Consider the following 25368-nt stretch of genomic DNA (forward strand, 5'->3'; position numbering starts at 1 on the left):
CACTTTTTCAAACCACAGACTCCATTGCTAGCTACCTTGTCCCCCTTCCTACTATATTTTTCTCCATTCTACCAATCCCCATCAACCTACTGTATATTTTACTAAGTTGTACATTTTGCGTCTCTCCACTAGAATACACAACAGACATTGGCATAAAAACGATCATAAGAGACCACAATGAACAATTATACACCAACAAATTGGATAACCTAAAAGAAAGGATAAATTCCTAGAAACATACAACCTACCAAGACTAAATCAAGAAGAAATAAAAAATCTGAACAGACCAATTACTAGATTGAATTAGTAATCAAAATCTCCAAACAAACAAAAGTCTAGGACCACACAACTCACTGACAAATTCTACCAAACATTTAAAGATTAATAGCAATCCTTTTCAAACTCTTGCAAAAAATAGAAAAGGAGAAGATACTTCCAAACTCATTTTATAATGCCAGCATTACCCTTATATTGAAACTATACAAGACCACCACAGAAAAGAAAATTATGGGCCAGTAGGGTAACAGATGTTAACAAGACTTGTGGTGATTTCACAATATATACAAATACCAAATCATTATGTGGTACACTTCAAACTAATGCAATGCTGCTCGTCAATCATATTTCAATTTTTAAAAAGAAAGAAAATTACAGGCCAATATCCATGATGGACATAGATGCATAAATCCTTTACAAAATATTAGCAAACTGAAGAAAATAGCACATTAAAAGGATCACCATAATGATCAAGTGGGATTTACTCCAGGGATGCAAGGATGATATCCATGAATCAGTGTGATACACCACCTTAACAAAATGGAAGATAACAATCATATGATCATCTCAAGAAATGCACTGTTTAGAAAATTCAACATCCCTTTATGATAAAACCCCTCAACAAGTAGGTATAGAGGGAATATATCCCAATATAATAAGGCCATATATGATAAGCTCACAGCTAACATCACACTCAACAGTGAAAATCTAAAAGCTTCATCTCTAAGATTATGAACAAGACAAGGATGCTAACCCTCTGCACTTTATTCAACACTGTATTAGAAATCCTAGCCAGAGTGATTAGGCAAGAAAAAGAAATAAAATGCATCCAAACAGGAAAGGAAGAAGTAAAACTACCACTATTTGCATATGATACTATATATATAGAAAATCCTAAAAACTCCACCAAAAAACTGTTAGAACTAATAAACAAATTCAGTAAAGTTCCAGGAAACAAAAGCAATATGTAAAAATCTGTTCCATGTCTATACATCGATATGAACATTCAAAAGAGAAATTGAGAAAATAATTACTTTTATAATTGCATCAAAAAGAATAAAATATCTAAGAATAAATTTAACCAAAGAGGTGAATATTCTGCACACTGAAAAGTATAAAACACTGATAAAAATTAATTGAAAAATAATAATAAAATACTCTGTGCTCACGGATTATAATAGCACTAAAATTTCCCTACTATCCAAAACAATCTACAGATTCAATGTAATTTCCATCAAAATTCCAATGCATTTTTCAGAGAAAGAAAAAAAAACTCTAAATAAATTCTTAAATTTGAATGGATCCACAAAAATCCCTGAGTAGCCAAAGCAATCTTGAGAAAGAAGAATAAAGCTGGAAGCATCACACTGTCTTATTTCAAACTATATTACAAAACTACACTAATCTAAACAGTATGATTTGGGCATACAAACAGACATATAGATTAATGGAACAGAACAGAGAGCCCAGAAATAAACCCATGCACATATGGTCATTTAATTATAATAAGTATATAAAATGGGGAAAGGATGGTCTCTTCAATAAATGGCATTGAGAAAACTGAACAGCCACATGTAAAAGAATGAAACTGGGCCATTTTCTAACACCATATGCAAAAATTAACTCACAGTGGATTAAAGATTTCAATGTTACACCTGAAATCATAAAACTCTTAGAAGAAAACATAGGTAGTAAGTTCTTAGACATCAGCCTTGGCAATGATTTTTTTAATCTGACACCAAAAGCAAAAGCAACAAAAGCAAAAATAAGCAAGTGGACTACTTATGAACTAAAACACTTCTGCATAGCAAAGAAAACCATCAACAAAGTGAAAAGGCAACCTACTCAATGGGGAAAAAAAATTGCAAATCATATACCTGGTACAGTTAATATATAAAATATATAAAGAACTCATATAATTCAACAGAAAAAAGAAATCCAATTTTTAAAATGGGCATATCTGAGTAGACAATTTTTCCAAAGAAGACATACAGATAGCCAGTGGCCACATGAAAATATGCTCAACATCACTAATGATCAAGGAAATGCAAATCAAAACCACAATGAGATATCACCTTCTACCTGTTAGAATAGCTAATATCAAAAAGACAAGAAATAACAAAAATTGGAGGGGATGTGGAAAAATGGGAACCCTTGGTCCCATTGATGGAATTGTAAATTGCTGCAACCACTATGGAAAACAGTATGAAGGTTCCTCAAAAATTTAAAATAGAACTACCATATGAGGGCGCCTGGATGGCTCAGTGGTTGAGCATTGCCTTCAGCTCAGGTTGTGATCCCAGGGTCCTGGGATCAGGTCCTGCATGAGGCTCCCTGCAGGCTCCTGCTTCTCCTTCTGCCTATGTCTCTGCCTCTGTTTCTGTGTCTCTCATGAATAAATAAATAAAATCTTCAAAAAAAAAAAAAAAACCCTACCATATGATCCAGAAACTTCACTTCTGGGTATTGATGCAAAGTATTTAAATATTCACTTGAGAAGATTTGCACTCCCATGTTCACTGCAGCATTATTCACAATAGCCAAAATATACAAAGTGTCCGTGGATGGATGTATGGATAAAGATATATGGCGGATATGTGTTATATTGTGATTTATTGTAAGAGATGCATATTTGGTCTTCAACTCAGTTCTTGGCACAGAGCTCCTAAAACCCTTGGAATCTCCTGTGATAAGAGTAATAAAGATGTCTTTCATTATGTTAATGAGGTGACTTTTGGGAAGCCCTTTGGTAACCTAAAGATAGGGGCTGGTTATCTGGGGAGCCAACCATGTCATTAGAAGGTTTTAATTTTCAGTACCTTCACTGTAACCTCTAGGGAGGGGAGATTGGCTGGAGATTGAATCAATCACCAGTGGTCAATGATGATCAATCAATCATGCCTATGTGATAAAGCCTCCATTAAAAACCCAAAAAGACAGGTTTCAGAGAGCTTCCAGAAGTGAATACATGAAGATCTGGAAAAAGTGGTGACCTGGAGAGAACAGGAAGGCTCCACACCCTTTTCCCATACCCTTCCCTATGCATCTCCTCCACCTGGATGTTCCTGAGTTATATCCTTTTATAATAAAACAGTGATCTACTATGTAAAACATTTCTCTGAGTTCTGTGAGCTGCTCTAGCAAATTAATTGAACTCAAGGAGGGGGAATCTGACTTCTAGCCCATTGGTCAGAAGTACAGCTAACAACCTGGACTCATGAAGGGCATCTGAAGTCCAAGGAGGGGGTCGTGGGAACCTCCAGTCTGTAGACGGGTGACCAAAACCACAGGTAACAGCCTGGGCTTGCTGCTGCCATCTGATCCAGAGTAAAGGTTGAGGACGGTCTTTTTTGGACGTTTAGTTTACCTTACCCTGCAAATCTAATACTATCTTTAGGTAGATAGTATCAGCATTCACTTGAATTCTCCGACACTGCTGAAACTGGTTCAGGATCCGAATTTAATACATATACAGTGGAATATTATTTAGCCATATAAAAGAAAAAATCCTGCGACGCTTGGGTAGCTCAGTCAGTTAAGTGTCTGTCTTCTGCTCAGGTCATGATCTCAGGGTCCTGGGACTGAGCCCCTCATCGGGCTCCCTGCTCAGCAGGGAGTCCTCTCTCTCCCTCTGTGCTCATTCTCCCTCTCCCAAATAAATTTTTTAAAAAGCGGGGGAGAAATCTTGCCATAACATGGATGGAGCTTGAGGGGATTATGCTAAATGAAGTTAAGTCAGACAGAGAAAGGCAAAAAGAGCACAATCTCACTTATATATGGAATCAAAACAAACAAACGAGCTCATGGTTACAGAGATCAGATTAGTGGTTGCCAGAGGCGGAGGGTGGGGGGTATGTGACATGAGTAAAGAAGATAAAGAAGATCAAAACCTCCAGTTATGAAATAAGTCCTAGAGATGTAATGTACAGTATGGTGAGTGTAGTTGATAATACTGTATTTCATGTTTGAAAGTTGCTGAGAGAATAAATTTTAAAAGTTCTCATCACAAGTCACAAGAAAAAATGTATTTGCAATTAGGTAGGGTGAGAGATGTTAACTACACTTACTGTGGTGAACATTTTGCAATAGAGACAAATAATAAATTGTTATGCTGTACACCTGAAACTAATACAATGTCATCATACCTCAGTTAAAAAAAAAAAAAAAAGTGGCACTTTCCTTGTCTCCCCACTCAGGCTAAGAACAACCAAGAAATCCCAGGCTAAAGGAGGAGCTCTCATAAAGTTTTAGCACAACCGTCATTCAGTAATGTTTGCTTTTGGGCAAAGTTCCCATCTGTCACCCTTTTTACAAAGGTCCAACCGAATGACCTTTAAATGTGATACATGTCAAAATCCAAAATGCCAAACAGAATTCTTATTACCTCTCCGTGGAATCTCTGATGAGCTGCTGCAAGTCCACCTCCTGCTTCCTCAGGGTCCCAAAAGAAGACTGACTTTCCACAAGTCCTTTGCCTCCAATGTTCAGCTTGACCTTCCCCAGCGCTGTCTCAATGGTCCCACTGACGTGGTTTTGAAACTTGCTCTCATATTTCACGAAGTCCGACTCCACGACCACTGGAGTGAATGAGACACACAATGATAATATGGCCACCTATCGGCCTTAGGCCGCCTCCCTTTCCAATCCTGTGGAATTCCATGGAAAGCTGGCAGCTACGCTATGTGCATATTCAAGAGAAAATGGAGCTAGCACCGCTACGTACTACTGAGAACATGGTGTGACCGGTGGCCAGGGGCTCTACTGGGTGCTCGTTTGTCTTTCAATTCCAATATATACATATGTAGACAGGGGTACCAAGAGTATCTGAAGAGTTTAACAGATAACTTGAAAGCAAGCATCCGGGGCACCTGGCAGGCTCAGTCAGAAGCGCATGCAGCTCTTGATTTTGGGGTTGTTTTAGCCCAGCACTGGGTTTAGAGATTACTCAAAAGTAAATAAGTTAAACTTTAAGCATCCATTTAACCATTATCCCGATGAAATAGAATATGTTACTTTTTAATTTTTTCCAATAGAGTATTTTAAATGTGTGCTTTTCCAGCGTGAAGACTGTAAAGGGGCTTCATGAGGATGACACCTAACAGGGTGAAAAGAGAAGTCTCTGCTCATAACCCATGTTTGAGTGGTCTGCATTACTCTGTATCTGGCAGGTCAGCCACATGGACCTTGGGCATCTTCCTTTCCCACCCACCAGTCTTGAAAGACATTCCCCTGGCCTTTGTTATCTTCATTATCGTCCCTATGAAAAAAATTTCCCTTCCTATACTTACCTGTTTTATTATCATCATCATCATCATCATCATCAGAGAGAGAGAGAGAATATAGGCAGGAGGAGAGAATCTTAAGCAGGCTCCACCCCCAGCATAGATACGGGGCTCGACATGGGGCTGAATCTCAGGACCCTGAGATCATGACCTAAACTGAAATTGAGAGTTTGATACTTACCCAACTGAGGCCACCCAGGCGCGCCAGCTTACCTGTTTCTATTGACCTCTACCCAGCCATTTATTTTTTTTTAATTTATTTATTTATTCATGAGAGAGAGAGAGAGAGAGAGAGAGAGAGGCAGAGACACAGGCAGAGGGAGCAGCAGGCTCCATGAGGGAGCCCAACATGGGACTTGATCCCAGGACCCCAGGACCACGCCCTGGGCCGAAGACAGGCGCCAAACTGCTGAGCCACCCAGGAATCCCTACCCAGCCATTTAATTCCTTATCTCTACTTCTGATAAAGTCAGTGGGCATGCCTGCCCTCTTCCTCTCTCTCTCTCTCACACCATCCTGGGACACATAAGCTCCAGACTCTCTACCCTTACTTTCTGGCTTCCCAGACTTAGGAAGATGCCACCATCTACCAGGTGTCCCAGCTTCAATCTAGTCCTCCGGAAATTACTAAGTTCCCCATCTGGTCACATCCAAGTGACTATTACATTGCCTTCAAGATCTGCCTTTCTTATCTGGACTCTGAAGATAAACATCTGATGAGCTCATCTCTGAATTGCCAGCATTCTCTTATCTCTTATTTCCCCTGTTCTCATTTTGAATCCAACCAATACCACCATAAAAATCGTGTCAGTCATTGTCATTTGGTATAGCTACATTTAGAGCGTCTTAGGAACCTCACACTTGGCTTTTTTCATTTCCCAGATCCAAGGCTCTCTTGGGCTCCTGATTGTACTTCCTAAGAAATTCAAATCTGCCTAAAGTCTGAAAGGATTCTTTCCATACCCCAACACCTGTATTTTTTCACTCCTATCAGGAAAACCATTCCTGAGCAAGGGCTAATGAGAATTAATTATCAATCATTATCTTTGCAATTTATAAAATAGAGAATCATCTCTGTCACCACTGCCAAAAATAAGACAACTGTGAAAATGTCCTCAATTCGAAGCCCTTTCCTTTTTATAATTTTGTGGAATACAAACACTTTAGGAAATTCTCTGGGGAGTAGCATAGAGCAGTTGTTAAGAGCTCAAGATTTTAATCACTATTCTAATATTCCTAGCTAGATGAACTGGCTAACATTCATCTGCCTGAGCCTCAGTTTTCTCAGATGTAATTTGGAGATAATACCTTCCTGATGGATTCTGTTACAAGTTGATGTATGTAAATCACATAATACAGAGCCTGGCACATAGCAAGTGCTCAATCTATCCACTGGGTTTAGGCCAAAACAATATTATTTCCTGATAAAAGGAATAGTCCTAGGTTGTACAAAATGCTACACAGATAGAAATCCTATTTCTTTATCTCTATCTATTTGTGGACCAGCTTGAGAGCTTGCCCTGCTCTCCGCAGAAAGCTTCATTACATGAGTAATAAAACCTCCTGATGGACATGTGGCATCATCAACCTCATACAAACCAGATTTTGGGTGGTAGATCCATCCTACTGATGTTGAGTGGCCATAACACTTAAAATGGGCATGTCTTAATTTTATACCAAAAACTGCAATATTATTTTTTAAATATTAAGCTATAACTTCTCATGTTTGACCTCTAGAAGTTTGTTCATTTAAAGAAACGCTATGTCTTGGGGTGCCTGGATGGCTCAGTCAGTTAAGCATCTGACATTTGATTTTAGCTCAGGTCATGATTTCGGGATTGTAAGACCAAGCCTCACCTCAGGCACCATGCTCAGCAGGAAGTCTGCCTGAGATTCTCTCCCTCTCTCTCTGCCTCTTACCCCACCCTAAAATAAATAAATAAAATCTTTACCAAAAAAAAAAAAGAGAGAGAGAGAGAGAGAGAGAACAGAAAAAAGAAAGGATATATCTTTAAGAGAGTATGCACAGAAATAGAACTCATTTTAAGGACTCACCTTATAACCAGTGACTCAAAACAACATGTATCTAGAAGATAAATCATCTTCTTTTCTGGGACTAACTATAGAATATACCCAAAGAAACCTACCTGGACTCAGAAATTGGTTTTCTGTGAGTACATCTCCAAGGGTGACAGACAAAAACTGGTACTTGGGTCTCTGCCAGCACCAGAATCTCTTCTTTTTGGTCACCAGACTTAGAAGCTGTAACTTATCAGAGTCATTCAAGTTTGGTACTGCAATCAGACTACCTCCAGCATCAACTTCTTTAAGAAAATTCCTTGTTGCTTTGGCAAACATTATGAGAGCCCAGATTACCTGAATACAAAAAGAAAAAAACAAAAAAAAAAATTGTTACCCCAAATTAAATAAGAAGTTATTATTTTTTTATTTATTTTTTTCTAAAATTGCCTTATTTTTCCTTAGTGTCAATCAGTATGCCTGAAAGAATGTCTTCTCCTTTGAAAACACTCTAGTATGGGTTCAGCTGGTGATAAAGAAATCAAACTGAAATACTGAAAGAGGATATGTAGATCTAGATAGGCTAAGTTATGCTTCAGACACAAATAAGGCTCCAAATATTAGTGGCTTATAATAAGAAATGTTTATTTATTGGTCACACTCTATATCTGATAGAGGAGGACAGGAGAGCTTTTCTCATTACAGTCATCCAAAGATCCAGATTGAAGGGCAGCCACCATCCAACATGAAAGAGTTCTGGAAAGTCTTATACTAGCAATTAAAATGCTCTGGTCCTAAACTAACACACATCATGTCCACTCACAATTTGTTAGAGTAGTTATATGGTCTCAGCCAGCCAGAAAGGTAAGGAAATACAATTATATCATGTATTTAATAGGTAGACAACTAAGAGTATTTGTTGACCAACATACTGACTGCCCTAATTTTTAACGTACAAAGTTATAACCACTTCTTTGAAGAGTCAATATGCTTTTTCTCCATACTGTGTGATCTCCCCTATTCACAAATGGGAAGAAAATATTACTTTTTAATCCTTAAATAAAGACCTAGTCACTCTTCAGCTGGAGGGAAAAAGAAGAAACACATTGGAAGATATAAAATACTGTGTTCACTGGAAAAAGTAGACTATTCCTCAAATGGTGTTAGAAGAACTGGCTAATCATGTGGAAAAAATAAAGCCAGATTCCTATCTCATGCTGTACAGAAGAGAAAATTCTCAATGGATTAGAAGGTTTTTTAAGGAAAAAATGAAACCATATATGTACTAGAAAAAAATAGAGACAAATATTGTTCAATTGTAGGATAGAAAGGCCTCTGGGAAGAGAAATAACTAAGAAAATACTTGTAATATTTATAACAAAAAACTAGAATACTTAATATACTAAAAAAAATTTCACAAGTTTTTTTAAAACACTGTAGTAAAAATTATGGGCAAAGGTTATTAACAATTCACAATATATAAACTGCACCTAGCCCATACATACACACACACACACACACACACACGAAGATACACATATGCGCAAACACACAAGAACACACATATATAGTTATTATTATTCAAAAAAACACAAGTGAAATAAGTTTTGTAAAAAGTATCCATAGTCAAAGGTTAAAATATCTAATGGACAAGAAATGTGTTTTATTTGTATTTGTACCCTGGTGCCTGGCAGTCACATAGATGTAAAATCACAGTTTAAAAACTGGAAGTAGTCTTAGATATTAACTAGTTCAACCCACTTGCTTTATTTTTTGTTTTTTTTTAATTTTTAAATTGTATTTATCTATTTAAACTCAATTAATTAATATACAGTGTTATTTATTTCAGAGGTAAGAGTTTAGTGATTCATCAGTTGCATATAACACCCAGTGCTCATTTCATCAAGTGACCTCCATTACATCAAATCATCAAATGCCCATCACCCAGTTACCCCATCCCTCTACACACCTTCTCTCCAGGAACCTTCAGTTTGTTTTTTATAGTTAAGAGTCTTTTATGGTTTGTCTCCCTCTCTGATTTTGTCTTATTTTTTTTCCTCCCTTCCCCTATGATCCTCTGTTTTGTTTCTTAAATTCTACATGAGTGAAAGCATGGTAATTGTCTTTCTCAGATTGACTTACTTCGCTTAGCATAATACCCTCTAGTTCTGTCTGTGTCCTTACAAATGGTAAGATTAAATCTCTTTGATGGCTGAGTAATATTCCATTGCGTTATATAAAAATTCTCAATTGAAATACTGAAAGAGAATATGTATATAATAATATACTATACATATATAATAATATAATAATAATATATAATAATCCACATCTTCTTTATCCAGTCATCTGTCGATGGACATCTGAGTTCTTTCCATAGTTTGGTTATTGTGGACATTGCTGCTATAAACATTGGAGTGCAGGTACCCCTTTGGATCACTCTTTGTATCCTTTGGGTAAATACCTAGTAGTGCAACTGCTAGGTCATAGAGTAGCTCTATTTTTAACTTTTTGAGGAACTTCCATACTGATTTCCAGAGTGGCTGTGCCAGCTTGTATTCCCCCAGCAGTATAAGAGGGTTCCCTTTTCTCCATATCCTCTCTAACATCTGTCATTTCCTGACTTGTTAATTTAAGCCATTCTGGCTGGTATGAGGTGGTATCTCATTGTGGTTTTGATTTGTATTTTCCTGATGCTGAGTGATGTTGAGCATTTTAAGAACAAATGTTGTTGGGTCACCTGGGTGGCCCAGGCGATTAAGGGTCTGCCTTTGGCTTGGATCATGATCCCAGAGTCCCAGGATCAAGCCTCACATGGGGCTCCCTGCTCAGTGGAGGGTCTGCTTCTCCCTCTGCACACCACCCCACTCATGCTCTCTCTCAAATAAATAAATAAAATCTTTTTAAAAAAGAACAAATATTGTTAAAATGTCTATGCTACCCAGAGCAATCTACACATTCAATGCAATCCCTATCAAAATATCATCAACATTTTTCACAGAGCTGGAACAAATAATCCTAAAGTTAGTATGGAACCAGAAAAGACCCCGAATAGCCAGAAGAATGTTGAAAAAGAAAACCAAAGCTGGGGGCATCACAATGCCTGACTTCAAGCTCTGTAACAAAGCTGTAATCATCAAGATAGTATAGTACTGGCACAAAAACAGACGCACAGATCAATGGAACAGAATAGAGAACCCAGAAATAGATCCTCAGCTCTATGGTTAACTCAATCTTCGACAAAGCAGGAAAGAATATCCAATGGTAAAAAGACAGTCTCTTCAACAAATGGTGTCGGGAAAATTGGACAGCCACATGAGGAAGAATGGAACGGGACCATTTTCTTACACCACACAGAAAAATAAATTCAAAATGGATGAAAGACCTAAATGTGAGACAGGAATCCATCAAAATCCTAGAGGAGAACACAGGCAGCAACCTCTTTGACCTTGTCCACAACAACTTCTAGCTAGACATGTCTCCAAAGGCAAGGGAAACAAAAGCAAAAATGAACTACTGGGACTTTGTCAAGATAAAAAGTTTTTGGACAGCAAAGAAAATAGTCAACAAAGCCAAAAGACAACCTACAGAATGAGAGAAGATATCTTATCAATCTTATCAGATGAAGGGCTAGTATCCAAAATCTATAAAGAATTTATCAAACTCAACACTGAAAAAACAAATAATCCAGTTAAGAAATGGGCAGAAGACATGAATAGATATTTCTCCAAAGAAGACATACAAATGACCAACAGACACAAGCCACTCGCTTTAACATGAACCTCCTCTGGGACACCAGAAAATGTTTGTCTTACCTATCACTAGTTCTTCTCTAAAGGCCTTTTCTTAGATTACTGTGTGGCTACGTCACCCTATTCTTATATAGTAACAATAAGAATAAACATTTAAGGAAGGGATTCTAAAACATAAAAAGTTCCTTTCTTACTTGAGAGAGAGCACTTGTGTGGGAGCAGGGGGAGGGGCAGAGGGGAAGGGAAAGGGAAAGAAAATCTGAAGCGGACTGTACTCCAAGGACGGAGCCCAACATAGGACTCAATCCCACGTCCAGGAGATCATAAACTGAGCCCAAACCAAGAGTAAGACGCTTAATTGACTGAGCCACCCAGTAGCCCCTAAAAAGTTCCTTTCTGATAAACAGTGAACTGCAAATAAGGAAAACCACATATGCTCAAACTCTCATCTCTAATGCATTTCTCAATATAGTAAGTTTCTTGCATGTGATGGAGGACTCACTCATTTATCGAAACATTTACTGAATCATTAATTATCCTTTAGTACCTACTATACACAGGTAGTGCATTTAAGCACTTAGGATAATGATACAAAAAACAGCCTATATACAGATAGCCAACAGACACATGAAAAAATGCTCAACATCACTAATCACTAGGAAAATGCAAATCAAAACTATAATGAGATATGATTTCACACCAGTCAGAATGGCTAGAATTAAAAAGACAAGAAATAACAAATGTTGTTGAGGATGAAAAGGAAGTCCCATGCGCTACTGGTGGGAGTGCAAATTGGCATAGCCTCTGTGGAAAACAGTATGGAGGTTCCTCAAAAATTTAAAATAGAAATACCAAATAAATAAATAGTAAAAAACTAAAATAAAATAATAAATTAAATAAATAAAAATAAAATCGAAATACCTAACAATCCAGTAATCCCACTACTGGATATTTGCCGCCGCCCCCCCCCAAAAAAAGAACACTAATCTGAAAAGATAAATGCACCCCTAGGTTTACTGTGGAATTATTTACAATAGCCAAGACATGGAAGCAACCCAGGTATCCACCAACAGATGGAAAGATAAAGTGCTATATATATGCAATGGAATATCAGCCATAAAAACGAATGAAATCTTGCCATTTGCAACAACATGGATGGACCTAGAGGGTATTATGCTAAGTGAAGTCAGACAAATATATGATTACACTTACATATGGAATTGAATGAAAAACTAAATAAAAATCACTAAATAAGTGATTAAAATAAGTGAACTAAACAAAAGCACTAAAATAAGTGAACAAACAAAAGCAGAAACAGATTCATAAATACAGAGAACATACTGAGGGGGATGGGCCAGAGAGGAGGGGGATGGGTGAAGGGGAGTGGAAGGCACAGGCTTCCAGTTATGGAATAAGTTACAAGGATGAAAGGTACAGCACAGGGAATATAGTCAATGGTACTGTAAGAGCCTTGTATGGTGACAGATGGTAGCTACAGTTGTGGTGTAGAGAGTTGTCAAATCATTAAGCTGTACAGCTGAAACTAACGTAACATTGTGTGTCACCTCAAAAACAGACACATACATCAATGGAACAGAATAGGAAACCCAGAAATGAATGCACAACTCTATGATCAACAAAGCAGTAAAAAATATCCACTGGAAAAAAGACAGTCTCTTCAACAAATGGTGTTGGGAAACCTGGACAGCCACGTGCAAAAGAATGAAACTGGACCATTTTTTTACACCATACACAAAGATAAATTCAAAATGGATGAAAGACCTAAATGTGAGACAGGAATCCATCAAAGTCCTAGAGGAGAACACAGGCAGCAACCTCTTTGAGCTCAGCTGCAGCAACTCCTTACCAGACATGTCTTCAAAGGCCAGGGAAACAAAAGCAATAATGAACCACTGGGATTTCATCAAAATGAAAAGCTTCTGCCCAGCAAAGAAAACAATCAACAAAACTAAAAGGCAATCTATGGAATGGGAGAAGATATTTCCAAATGACATCTGATAAAGGGTTAGCATCCAAAATCCACAAAGAACTTATCAACATCCCAAAAAACAAACAATGCAGATAAGAAATGGGCAAAAGACATGAATATACACTTTTCCAAAGATAGCATCCAGATGGCTAACAGATACATGAGAAGAAAAGCTCAGTATCACTCAGCATCAAGGAAATACAAATCAAAACCACAATGAGATGCCACCTCACACCAGTCAGAATGGCTAAAATCAACACAGGAAACAACAGATTTTTTTTTTAAGATTTATTTATTTATTTTTATTTATGATAGACACAGAGAGAGAGAGAAAGAGGCAGAGACACAGGAGGAGGGAGAAGCAGGCTCCATGCCGGGAGCCCAATGCGGGACTCGATCCCGGGACTCCAGGATCGTGCCCCTGGCCAAAGGCAGGCACCAAACCACTGAGCCACCCAGGGATCCCTGAAACAACAGATGTTGATGAGGATGAGGAGAAAGGGGAATCCTCCTGCATTGTTGGTAGGAATGCAAACTGGAGAACAGTATGGAGGTTCCTCAAAAAGTTAAAAATAGGGCAACCCCGATGGCCCAGCAGTTTGGCGCTGCCTTCCACCCAAGGTGTGATCCTGGAGACCCAGGATCGAGTCCCATGTTGGGCTCCCTGCATGGAGCCTGCTTCTCCCTCTGCCTGTGTCTCTGCCTCTGTGTGTGTGTGTGTGTGTGTGTGTGTCTCATGAATAAATAAAATCTTTAAAAAAAAAAAAGTTAAAAATAGAACTACCCTACAATACAGCAATTGCACTACTAGGCATTTACCCAAAGGATACAAAAATACAGATTCGAAGGGGTACATACCCCTCCGATGTTTATAGCGGACAATTATACCTGTAAGCTGCATTTTGTGGGCTAAGTGGAACCAGGCAAAAGAGTACTGTGGGGGTGCTCTAGCAGATGAGCAGCAACTGTAAAAGCTCAGCATTCGCAGGAGGTGGTGGAAGGGTAGGGAAGTTCATGCATTGCATAGTAAGATTTGTGCCTGGCAAGCTCGTGATGATCCATAAGACATCATTTTGTGTTAATATGCCCCTTGCCACTTCCTTGGCAGACATGGAATTGCTTTTCAAGCTCTGAGACTTGTTCCTGCACTGGTGCTAGAGTGGGGGAGGGCAAAGGACAGGGATGAGTAAGCCTCAGTCCAGGCCATGCACCCTGGGTCTCCCTTGCTGGAGGCCAGAGCAGCAGGAGCCATCAGAGGGAAGGGTTGTATAAGGAGTGATGCAATCAGAGTTGTCACTTAGCAAGATGTTCTGGAAGCAAAATAGGAAACCAGCTGGAAGGGAACAAGATGAAAGATGGACAACAAATGGTTATACTGAACTACGTCACAGGCAGAAGCATAGAAAAAATGATTTGGTGGTTTCCCCAGAATTCTGTTTGGATGTGAGAGTGCTGTTGAAAGAGACTCCCTATGATGGCCTCCATGTAACTCGGGTGTGAGTTGGCTGATGAGAGAGAGATGCCAGTTACCGAGAAAGGGAATTCGGGAGGAAGCAGATTGGTGGGGGACAATAAAACAGTACCTGCTGAAGGTGTACCTAGGATAGCATGCAAGATTTATTTTGCCAAACATAGGGAGAGAACCTTTAACAAAATAAGGTCTCCCCAATGACCTATGGAAATCCAACCTGCTTGTTCAAGAGAAGAGTCATAGCAGGATCTGCTTCAGCGTGGCAATCGTATCAGAATTTCTCTTTTTATGAGACACCCCAAGAGGGATGTCATCAACTTCCCTTCAGATCAAACAAGTTTCTGAAGACACATTAGATTTGCCATTAAAATGCAACAAAAACCATCTATTGTGGGTGGCAAAGCTTTTCTAATGCCACTAATCCTCCCCAGAGGAATTACAGGATAAAGAAAGGGAACTCCTAAATTAATTTTTAATTTTTTTCCACCTACCATCAAACAGCCAATTTGCCTTCTTGAGGTTAGTTTGCTTTAGGAAGAGTTATTGCAGGTGGATCTCACTTTACAGGTTTTTATTAGAATCAGGCTTATTCAATCAAGGAACTCAGTATACATTCTTGTGAAGTTAGAGGTTTCTTTTTTATTATTACATTTGAATACATAATATATTAGATGGCTCAAATATCTACTTTGTAAAAAAATACACACTAAGAAATACCATTTGAACCCATGTCCCATCTACCCTTTTCATGGCTCTCCCCCACAGGTATATTACCTTGGTGTTTCTTCATACAAATAAAAATCCAAAGGAGTCTGCACCCTGTTCTGCATGTCACTTTTTGTCATGTAACAATATATCCTGGAGATCTTTCCATGTTAGTACCTTCATCTTCGCAGCTGCATAATACTCTACCACATGGCTGTACCACTGTTTGTCCTAAACTCCTGATCATTTAGGTTATTTTATTTCTGCATTAAAAATGCCACACTAGGGATCCCTGGGTGGCGCAGCAGTTTGGCGCCTGCCTTTGGCCCAGGGCGCGATCCTGGAGACCCGGGATCGAATCCCACATCGGGCTCCCGGTGCATGGAGCCTGCTTCTCCCTCTGCCTGTGTCTCTGCCTCTCTCTCTCCCTCTCTGTGACTATCATAAATAAAAATTAAAAAAAAATGCCACACTAAATACTCTTGAACATTTGTCTTCTTCACATATGGACAAGAGAACCTGAAAGAAGATTCCTACAAGAGAGATTGCTAGACCAATGGGTAAATATATCTATAATTTTAGGGGTTGCATCATTTTGCAGGCACACCAATAAGGTATGAAAAAAGTCTCAGAAACAGAGTGTTATCAAACTTTTGTATTTTTGTCAGTCTCATAGGTGAGAAATGGTACTCTGGTCTTAGGGTGTGTTATTTTAATATAAATTAAGTCAAGCATCTTTTGTTTAAAGAATTTTTGTATTTCTTTTTCTTAACTGTGTCCTTGGTCCATTTTCTATTCATTTTTTTCTTTATTCCTAGGAGCTTTTGATAGAGAGATCAGCTAAAATATAGTCTAGAAATCTAATACAACAGTTTATCACGTGGCATTGGAAGACAATAAGCCGCCACACCATACTCAAACATCTAAAGTAACTGTCTAGCCACGAAAGATTAAATAATTTGTCTAGGGCCAACTGAAGAACCCAAGTTGTCTGACATAGACGAACACAAAAAAGTCTCAATTAACCATATGTCAGATGTCAGAAGTCAGATTCAAATTTTCAGTGTGTTCCAATGTGGAAGTGGACAAAAATGGCTTCATGAGAGATGTAGCTCAAATTGCTTATGGCCTAAAATCCTGCATTGCATTTCACAACTATACCACAGATCTCCACTCTCACATGGGGCCATAAGAACTCTATTAGCTCAGTGGGGTTAAACAGGTGATGGGGATTAAGGACAGCGCTGCTGTGATGAGCACCGGTGTTGTATGGAAGTGCTGAATCACTAAATAATACCTGAAACTGATATTTTACTGTGTGTTAATTCACCTGCATATGTAGGTTCCCAGCTCAAAGCAATTAGAACTCAGAAAGCCAAAGACAATGAGGTAAGGATATGTAAATTTGAATCAGGCTCCTGGACAACAGATCTCGAAGGAAGAAACTAAGAAAACAAGACAATGCCAAGTCAGAAAAGCACAGGGCCAACTGGGGCCACTGGCCCCTGGGAACAAAGAATCTTAAAAATAGGTGTCAAGGTCATGATTGTGTGAGAATATACTATAATTAGCATCCATTCTTACTGGTTATAATTGATAGAATTATCAAATTCTTGAGTTGGAAAGGACCCAGTTCTTCTCATACCCAATTCAGGATTCTTCTCTGGAGCAGCTCTACTTGATCACTGGGCCTCTGCTTGAATAGTTCTGGGCAAGAAACCTCAACATCAAAATACACTAGAGAGAAACAACTGTATGGTGAGTCCATGCGGTGTGCCAGGCACTGGGCTAAAATCTTGCTACGCATTTCCTCATTTAATCTTGCTCAGCAACTCTGAGTAGGCATTTTACAGATGTGTTAACTGAAGTTTGAAGATGTTAAGTAACTTGCCCAAATCACGAGAAGGGAAGAAAAAAAAAGCAGCTCTGACACAGGGAGCCATTCTGATACTACGAGTTGCTAGGTAATGGCCCAGCCTCCTCCTGTTATACATGAACAGTGTCTCCAAACATCAACCTCAGGCCAGGCCACTCTGTGGTCATGATGAATTAAGACAGAAACAAGACCCCTCATAATCTCATCTGACCTCAGACAGATTATGAACATTGTCCAAACCACAAAAATGACCAAACACCCCCCCACAACCACCACCACCAGTCCTGGCTAATGAGTGACGGCCGCTTCTTGGCCAACCACAGCTTTAACCTCACTGGTGGCTTCCTTGTGAAGATACTCAGTGGAATCCTCCCCCTTCCTAACAGCATCGAATCCAGAGCAAAGTCCTGTTTGCTTAAGTTCTCCCCAAAATCACCTAAGTGAAAGCCTAAATGTGAGGACTCCTGTCTAACACCCACTTGAGGAGCCGCCCCTGGTGTGAGATCTCCCTCGCGGCAACAAGCTACAAACTCAACTTTTTCAACTCGAAGTGCATTCCTGGAGGTCTCTGGAGGCCACTGAATGTCACATAGAGAATTAAAGCTCAGCCAAGGCTCCAGTGGAGGTGCAGCCGCCTCCCAGGCCTGAGCGCTTGGCCACCCCGCTTGGCTGATTCCTCAAGTCAGCTTTTTAAAATTTGGGCTACATGATTCATTTTATAAAATAAGAAAGTGTGCTCGAAAGGGTAGACCTCAGTTATGGAACACGCGCTTTCCTCACTGTGGAGGGAAAGGAGACGTTGCTGGACTTATCTCATAGTTAACTTCAGCACATTTTGAGTTCTTTTTAGTTTTCTCAATAACAAAATGAAATTTAGTCTATTAGAGGTGTCATCCTTTTCTATCTTCCCAGCTCACTGCCTAGTACTGAGCTCCTTTTGACAGTAAGAAGACAAGTTCAAGACGAGGTGCCCCACCACTTCTTTCTAAACTAAAAATCCGTGTGTGAAAATAAACACACACACACACACACACAGAGAGAGAGAAATGATGGTCGTAAAATAGGCACAAGCTTGAGAAAGGAGTGAGGGTGAGGCGACCAAGGCTTCTGGGAAGTGGGCTGGGTAACAAAGGAGAGGCGGCTTTTGAAGAGGGGGGCACTTGATAGGATGAGCACTGGGTGAAATGCTATATGTCGGCAAATTGAACTCCAATAAAAAAATAATTTAAAAAAAAGAAGAAGAAGAAAAAAAAGGGAACTCTCTGGTCCCCTTGAAGGTGCAAAGAGAACAAATGCAGAACCTGGTGGTCAGGCGCGGCCTATGGGGCAGCAGCTGGAAGCCGGGGCCTACTCCTGGATCTCTGATGGCCTGGCCTCCGCTTCCCGGGCTGCTTTCCTTTATAGGAAGAGCGCCTCGAGCCTGTGTCCACGACCGAGGACTGGGTCAAGAAGCTGTGGGCTATGTACACGGTGGAATATTCCTCAGCCACTGGAAACGACCAACACCCACCATTTGCTTCGACGTGGATGGACCTGGAGGGTATGATGCTGAGTGAAGTAAGTCAGTCGGAGGAGGACAAACATTATATGGTCTCATTCATTTGGGGAATATAAAAATTAGTGAAAGGGAATAAAGCGAAAGGAGAGAAAATAAGTGGGAAAATCAGAAAGGGAGACAGAACATGAAGACTCCTAACTCTGGGAAACGAACTAGGGGTGGTGGGAGGGGGGGAGGGCGGGGGTGACGGGCACTGAGGGGGGCCCTTGGCGGATGAGCCCTGGGTGTTATGCTATATGTTGGCAAAGAGAACTCCAATAAAAGAAAATTCATAAATAAATAAATAAATAAATAAACAAACAAACAAATAAATAAATAAATAGCGAGCGCATGGGTGATTTCGCCCGTGATCAGTTCACTCCGCGCTGACTCCCTGCCCGCCCCTGGAGGCTGCGCCCCCGCGGCCCTTCACTCCTTGCAACAAGCAGACGCTCGGCCAGGGCGGCCTCCAAGCATCCTCTGCACCCCGTGCGGGGGCCGGGGGCCCCGGGGGTCCGCACCCCAGGCCCGAGCGGGCCGCGGGCAGCCGTGACGTCACGCGGCCCGGCCCACGACCCGGGGGGGCTGCTCCGCGCGCTCCCGCCCCTGTCAGGCGCCGCGGGGAGCCGCTCCAGCCCGGGGACCCCCGTCGCCTCGGCCCGGCCCCGCCCGCACGCCCGCAGCCGCGCCAGGGGCAAGCCGGAGGCCGCGGAACGGAGGCGGTGGCGAGGGCGCACGGGGGTCCCGGGGCTCGCCACGGCCGGGAGGAGGGAGGGCGGGGAGGGCGGGGAGGGGCGGAGGGCAGCCGCCGCAGACCCGGCTCCGTCGGGGGCACCGAGGGGAGGGGGCCCGGCCCCGCCACCCGCAGCCGCACCCGCACCCGCACCCGCAGCCGCAGCCGCACCCGCACCCGCAGCCGCGCTCACCTGCCAGCGCCGCCGGTCCCGCAGCCGCGCACTGGGAGCCCCGCCTGCCCCGCGGCCGAGCCCCGCGGGAGGGGGCGGGAGGGGGCGGGACCTGGGCCGGGCCGGGCAGGACTGGGGGCGCGGGGCCCAGCTCGGCCGAGGCGGGGCGGGGCGGGGACGGCGGGCGGGGACGGCGGGCGGTGTCCCGAGCCCCGCCCCGAGGCCGCCCGCCCGCCCGCCGGTTCCCTCTCTTCGGAGGCTCCGCCCACGCGGGGCGCCCACACCCACTCCCCGGGCTCGGCTTCGGCCCCAGTCCCCGCCCGCCGCCCGGGATCCCAGGCCTGGGGCGCCCCGGGGGACACGCCCGCTCTCGGAGGCTGCCCCCCCCCCCCCGCGCTCGTACGGGCGCCCGAGGCCTGCGCGGCCGGGCCTGAGGCTGCTCCAGCCGGGGGGGCCCGCATGCCCGCGCCTGGACCGGCCGCATTTGTGCCGTCACCCTGCCACACTTGGTCCTGGCATTATTACTATTATTATTATTTCAGATTTTATTTATTTATGCATGAGAGAGAGAGAGGCAGAGACACAGGCAGAGGGAGGAGCAGGCTCCATGCAGGGAGCCCAATGTGGGACTCGATCCCGGGACTTCAGGGTCAGACCCTGGGCTGCAGGCGGTGCTAAACCGCTGAGCCACCGGGGCTGCCCTAGTCCTGGCATTATTAATAATTCATGGGGATCCCTGGGAGGCGCAGCGGTTTGGCGCCTGCCTTTGGCCCAGGGCCTGACCCTGGAGACACAGGATCGAGTCCCATGTTCGGCTCCCGGCCTCCCCACGTGCTTCTCCCTCTGCCTGTGTCTCTGCCTCTCCCTCCCTCTCTCTCTCTCTCTCTCTCATGAATAAATAAAATCTTTAAAAATAATAATTCATGCAACTATATTCTAAGCTCCCCGAGGGTAGAGCCCAACATCCCTCACTAGGTGCTAAGTTAATGACTCAAACACCCCCTTCAGTCAGTGTTTAAGGATCATCTTTTCCGAGCAGTACTCTGCCAGGGTGAGAGCAATGAATGAGAAAAAAATAAAATTTCAGTCCTTGGAGAACTTGCCTCCGGGAGTGTTGAGTTTTGTTGCTGCCTTCCACAGGGCTGGGGAGGAGGCAGGCTTTCTTTTGGGCCCCCATTGCTCTAAGCAGATCCCTAGATTGCAGTTACCCCAACTCCTTGTATTTGTCTCAGTAAAGCCCTTCTGACTATTCACATTAAAAGTACAGCCAGGGGTCAGCCCGGTGGCCCAGGGGTTTAGCGCTGCCTTCAGCCCAGGGTGTGATCCTGGAGACCCGGGATGGAGTTCCATGTTGGGATCCCCGCGTGGAGCTTGCTTCTCCCTCTGCCTCTCTCTCTCTCTCTCTCTCTCTCTCTTTCATGAATTAAAAAAAAAAAAAAAAGTACAGCCAGGCCATCAATCTGCAGGAATACCTCCTAGTTCCTTGATTGCCTCATTTTCCTCCTTTGCACTGACCACAGTCTGATAGACTATACACAGAGTACTTCACGTGTTATCTTTCTCTTCCTTAGAATGTCCGTTCCACAAGGGTAGAGACCTTGGTCTGTTTTGTTTACTATATGCAGCACCTAGCCTAGTACCTGATACATGGTAGACAGTAAATAATTGTTAAATTAATTAATGCATCCTCTTGTTTGTTCTCCCAGCTAGACTGTGGGGTCTTACTCATCTGTGCAGTGCCTGGCCCAAGGCAGGTGCACTGTTAATGGTTGTTGCGTGAATGAGTGAATAGAAATGGCTGAGAGAGGTGGTCCTCTGTCTTGCCAACTAAGAGGTATTGGAAGACAAAAAGAATCACTGTGCTGGCTTTTGAAAGAGACTTTCATCCGTGCTATTGCTTGTCTGTGTCCGTAAAATTGTATAGTGATGACTCTGGCTTGTTATCACTCCCTTAACCTTAAGAACATCCTTATAAACAGAATGTTCACGAAGTCCCCACCAACAAGCCCCAGCCCCGTCTAGATAGGTTACCACTTGTAACTGAGAATGCATGACCTTTCTGTTGCAACGGTTACTTAAGGGCTTCAGATTCTTTCACTCCTTTTGTCCCATCCATTGCCTTTCAGTTAAATGCATGAGAAGCATAGTAATAATATTAGATGCTAATATTTATATAGCACTCGCTAGTTACTATCAGGAAGCACGGTTCCGAGTTCCTTATGTGCATTAATTGACTCATTTAATCCTCCCAGGAACTGATTGGAGGCCCAAGTTACAAATGAGTACATTGAGGCACAAGCCAGGAAGCTTACCTAGCTGGGAAGAAACAGAGCCAGGATTTAAATCCAGATCATCTGACACCATCTAGGTTTCTTTTTTTAATTGGTATATAACTGACATATAACATTTTTAAAGTTGCTTTTGTTTTTGTTTTTAAAGATTGATTAATTTATTTGTTCATGAGAGATACAGAGAGAGGCAGAGACACAGGCAGAAGGAGAAGCAGGCTCCATGCAGGGAGCCTGACATGGGACTCGATCTCGGAACTCTGTGATCACGCCCTGAGCCGAAGGCAGACACTCAACAGCTGAGCCACCCAGGCATCCCACATTTTTTTATTTAAGGTATACAACACATTGATTTAGTATACTTTTATATTGATAAAATTCATTAATGGGGTGTAGTATTTAAATGAACATATTAACGAACCAGCTCTGCAAGGCTGCCATAACTACATCTAGTTCTTTAGGAGGTGATCTTGGGGAGACCTGGTCTCTTTTACAGGAATAGACACTATGGAAAAGAAAGAACACACAGACACACACACACACACACACATGCTTCAGATGAATTTGCATCAAATCCAGCCTACAACCTACCAACTGAGTGACCTTAGGCAAATTTTCAACTTCTTATTTCAAAAATTACTTATAGTGTTGTCACGAGATTAAAAGAAAAAGTGTATAAAAAGCACTCAGCACATAGTAGACCATCAATAAAAATGAGTTTCCTTTTCTTTATTAATTACTTTCTAGTTAATGTTGCTTTTAAATTGAGTCTAAAATTTTTCACCTATGTATAATTTTGCCTTTTACCATATTGACTGCTTCCCAGAGGAACATAGCTACTAACATAAATTAACATAAAATTTGGCATACGTTGATATATATTTTTAAACCAATTTATCTCCCTGAATCCCAAAAGTATTTTAACTGGAGACTGCAATGCCAATGCATATTACCAATTACTGCTCTAAAATAAAAAGCTTTATGGAGGGTTAAATACAGCCCAGAATTAACAGCCTATTTCTTTCAGAGTCTCAACCATCTCTTTTCAAATGAAAGGTATAGATACAGACAGGAGAAAGCTAAAATTTACTTGGTGGCCAACAAATGACAAACCAAAATTATCAAAGTTTAAAGTCCCAAAGCAAATATTATTGGGGACAAATAAAGAAATGAAGTACTTTGGGGGGCGCCTGGGTGGCTCAGTCAGCTAGGTGGCTGCCTTCAGCTTAGGTCCTGATCGCAGGAGTTCAGCTCAGCAGGGAACCTGCCTCTCCCTCTCCCTCTGCGCCTCCCCCTACTTGTGCTCTGTCCTTCTCTCCCAAATAAATAAAATCTTTTTTAAAAATGAAGTAATTTGTTGTTCAAATTATAATTTACTACATGACAAACTACCTAAAGCTTAAATGACTTGAAATAGCAACCATTTTATTACATCTCAGGATTTTGCAGGTCAGAATTTAGGGCAGGGCTCAGCTGAGTAATTCTTCAGTTCCATGTGGCTCCGACTGGGATCATTCAGTAGAATTTAGTTAGTGAATGACTGAGTCTGGAGCATCCTGGATGGCTTCACCCACATGGCTGATGCCTTGGCAGGGATGGCCGGAAGGGAGCACTCAGCTGGGATTATCAAGCAGACCTCCATACACGTGGCCTCTTTATCATGGTGGTCTTAGGGAAATAAGACTTCTTTTTTTTTAAATATTTCATTTATTTATTCATGAGAGACACAGAGAGAGAGAGAGTGGCAGAGACATAGACAGAGGGAAAAGCAGGCTCCATGCAGGGAGCCTGATGCGGGACTCGATCCTAGGACCCCAGGATCATGACTTGAGCCAACGGCAGGTGCCCCCAGGGAAATCAGACTTATATAGAGGCTCAGGGTTCCAAAAGCAAGTTTTCCAAAAAACAAGGCAGAAGCTATGTGTTCTGACTTAGCCCCTGAAGACCTGGCATGCAGCCTCTGCAACATTCCATTGCTGAAGCCAGCCCAGATTCCGAGGGGAGGATTATACTCTACCTTTCAATGGGAGAAATAGCAAATAACTTCGGATACCTTCAGTCTATCACATTTGCTTTTATGAAAGAGAGTGGCATCAAATAAACAAAGTTAGTGGGAAAAAAAGCCTATATTTTTGTTCATTGTTCATGTGGAAACATCTTTCATTGTTAGCATCAAAGAGATTTGTGATGAAGACCAGGAGTCATCCACCAGATGTCAGGTTTATAAAACATTCCAGAGTAGTACCATTCAGAGCTGTACGTGCTTTTCTTGCTCCATTATTGTTCTTAAAGTTTGTCCAGCATCTAAGTTGTCTATACCCAGCACAGAGAAAGGCAAAATCCATACATCGACATTTTGTTAATAACAAATATTTATTAAGGACATACTGTAACCCAAGCCCTATATGAGATAATGGGGCTATAATAATGAGAGAGGGAAATGTTGTTCATGCCCCCACAGAGTTTGGAGGGTATCTGGGGAGGCAGACAGATAAACAATGAGGGTACAGGATGAGAAGTTCAATGATCAGGTGCCATGGGAAGGTTTGGCTAGACCATCTAATGTGGTTGAGGAGGAAAGGTATCTAGGTCAAGTCAAGTCAGGTAGGGTAAGCTAAACAAACCCCCAAATGATAATGTCTCAAATATAATGGCAGATTTTTTTTTTCTCAGTGAACAACTGAAGGCAATTCCAGAGTATGGGAGGCAGTGATGGAGAAGGGTGGTCTCTTCCTTCAGGAACCAGACTGGTTGGAGGCACTACCATTTTCAGCTCAAGACTGCCCTGGTTTTCTGGGCACCAACATCTTCAGCAGGCAGAGAAGGAAAGAACCTGGAGGCTCTCTCATGGGAGGTTTTTCATGGGCCTGGCACTTTTGTGTACCTTCTGTTGTCCAGAAATTAGTCATATGGCCCCTCTAACCACAAGGGAGACTAGAAAATGTCTCTGTGCGGGGGGAGGGGGGGGGGATTGGTTTCCAAGAGCAGTAGCAGAATCCACTTGAAACCACTTTTAGAGGACAAATAGTCCAAGTTTCTAGTTTGTATAAAGGATCTGAACAAGGGCAACCCAGACAGCTAAATCATTTTTAGTTTAGATGATTTATTTTCAGATTATATAATACAAACTATGAAAAAAATTAAACCTTCCTTAATCCTACACCTGCTTTAAAGGATATCTAAGAAAACATGGAGAAACTGATGATAAAGTGGGTGAGGGTAGGATTTTCATCTTCAACAGTTATTTCTGATAAAACTTCTTAGCTG

At 41.9% G+C, this 25368-nt stretch overlaps 1 protein-coding gene across 1 annotated transcript in view; it reads right to left on the reverse strand.

The window, feature by feature from the left end:
• The window catches only part of GSDME (gasdermin E), a 71463-nt gene extending 51454 nt beyond the window's left edge, over positions 1 to 20009 (reverse strand). The window contains exons 1-3 of the mRNA XM_041727301.1: positions 19835 to 20009; positions 7706 to 7934; positions 4661 to 4853 (exon numbers count right to left, since the gene is read on the reverse strand). Of these exons, the coding sequence (XP_041583235.1) occupies positions 4661 to 4853; positions 7706 to 7916 (404 nt within the window). The 5' untranslated portion in view covers positions 7917 to 7934; positions 19835 to 20009. The remainder of the gene's footprint in view (positions 1 to 4660; positions 4854 to 7705; positions 7935 to 19834) is intronic.
• Between the last annotated feature and the right edge of the window lie 5359 nt (positions 20010 to 25368).

The sequence above is a fragment of the Vulpes lagopus genome, chromosome 13 (genome assembly GCF_018345385.1).
Source record: "Vulpes lagopus strain Blue_001 chromosome 13, ASM1834538v1, whole genome shotgun sequence".
Classification (NCBI taxonomy): domain Eukaryota; kingdom Metazoa; phylum Chordata; class Mammalia; order Carnivora; family Canidae; genus Vulpes; species Vulpes lagopus.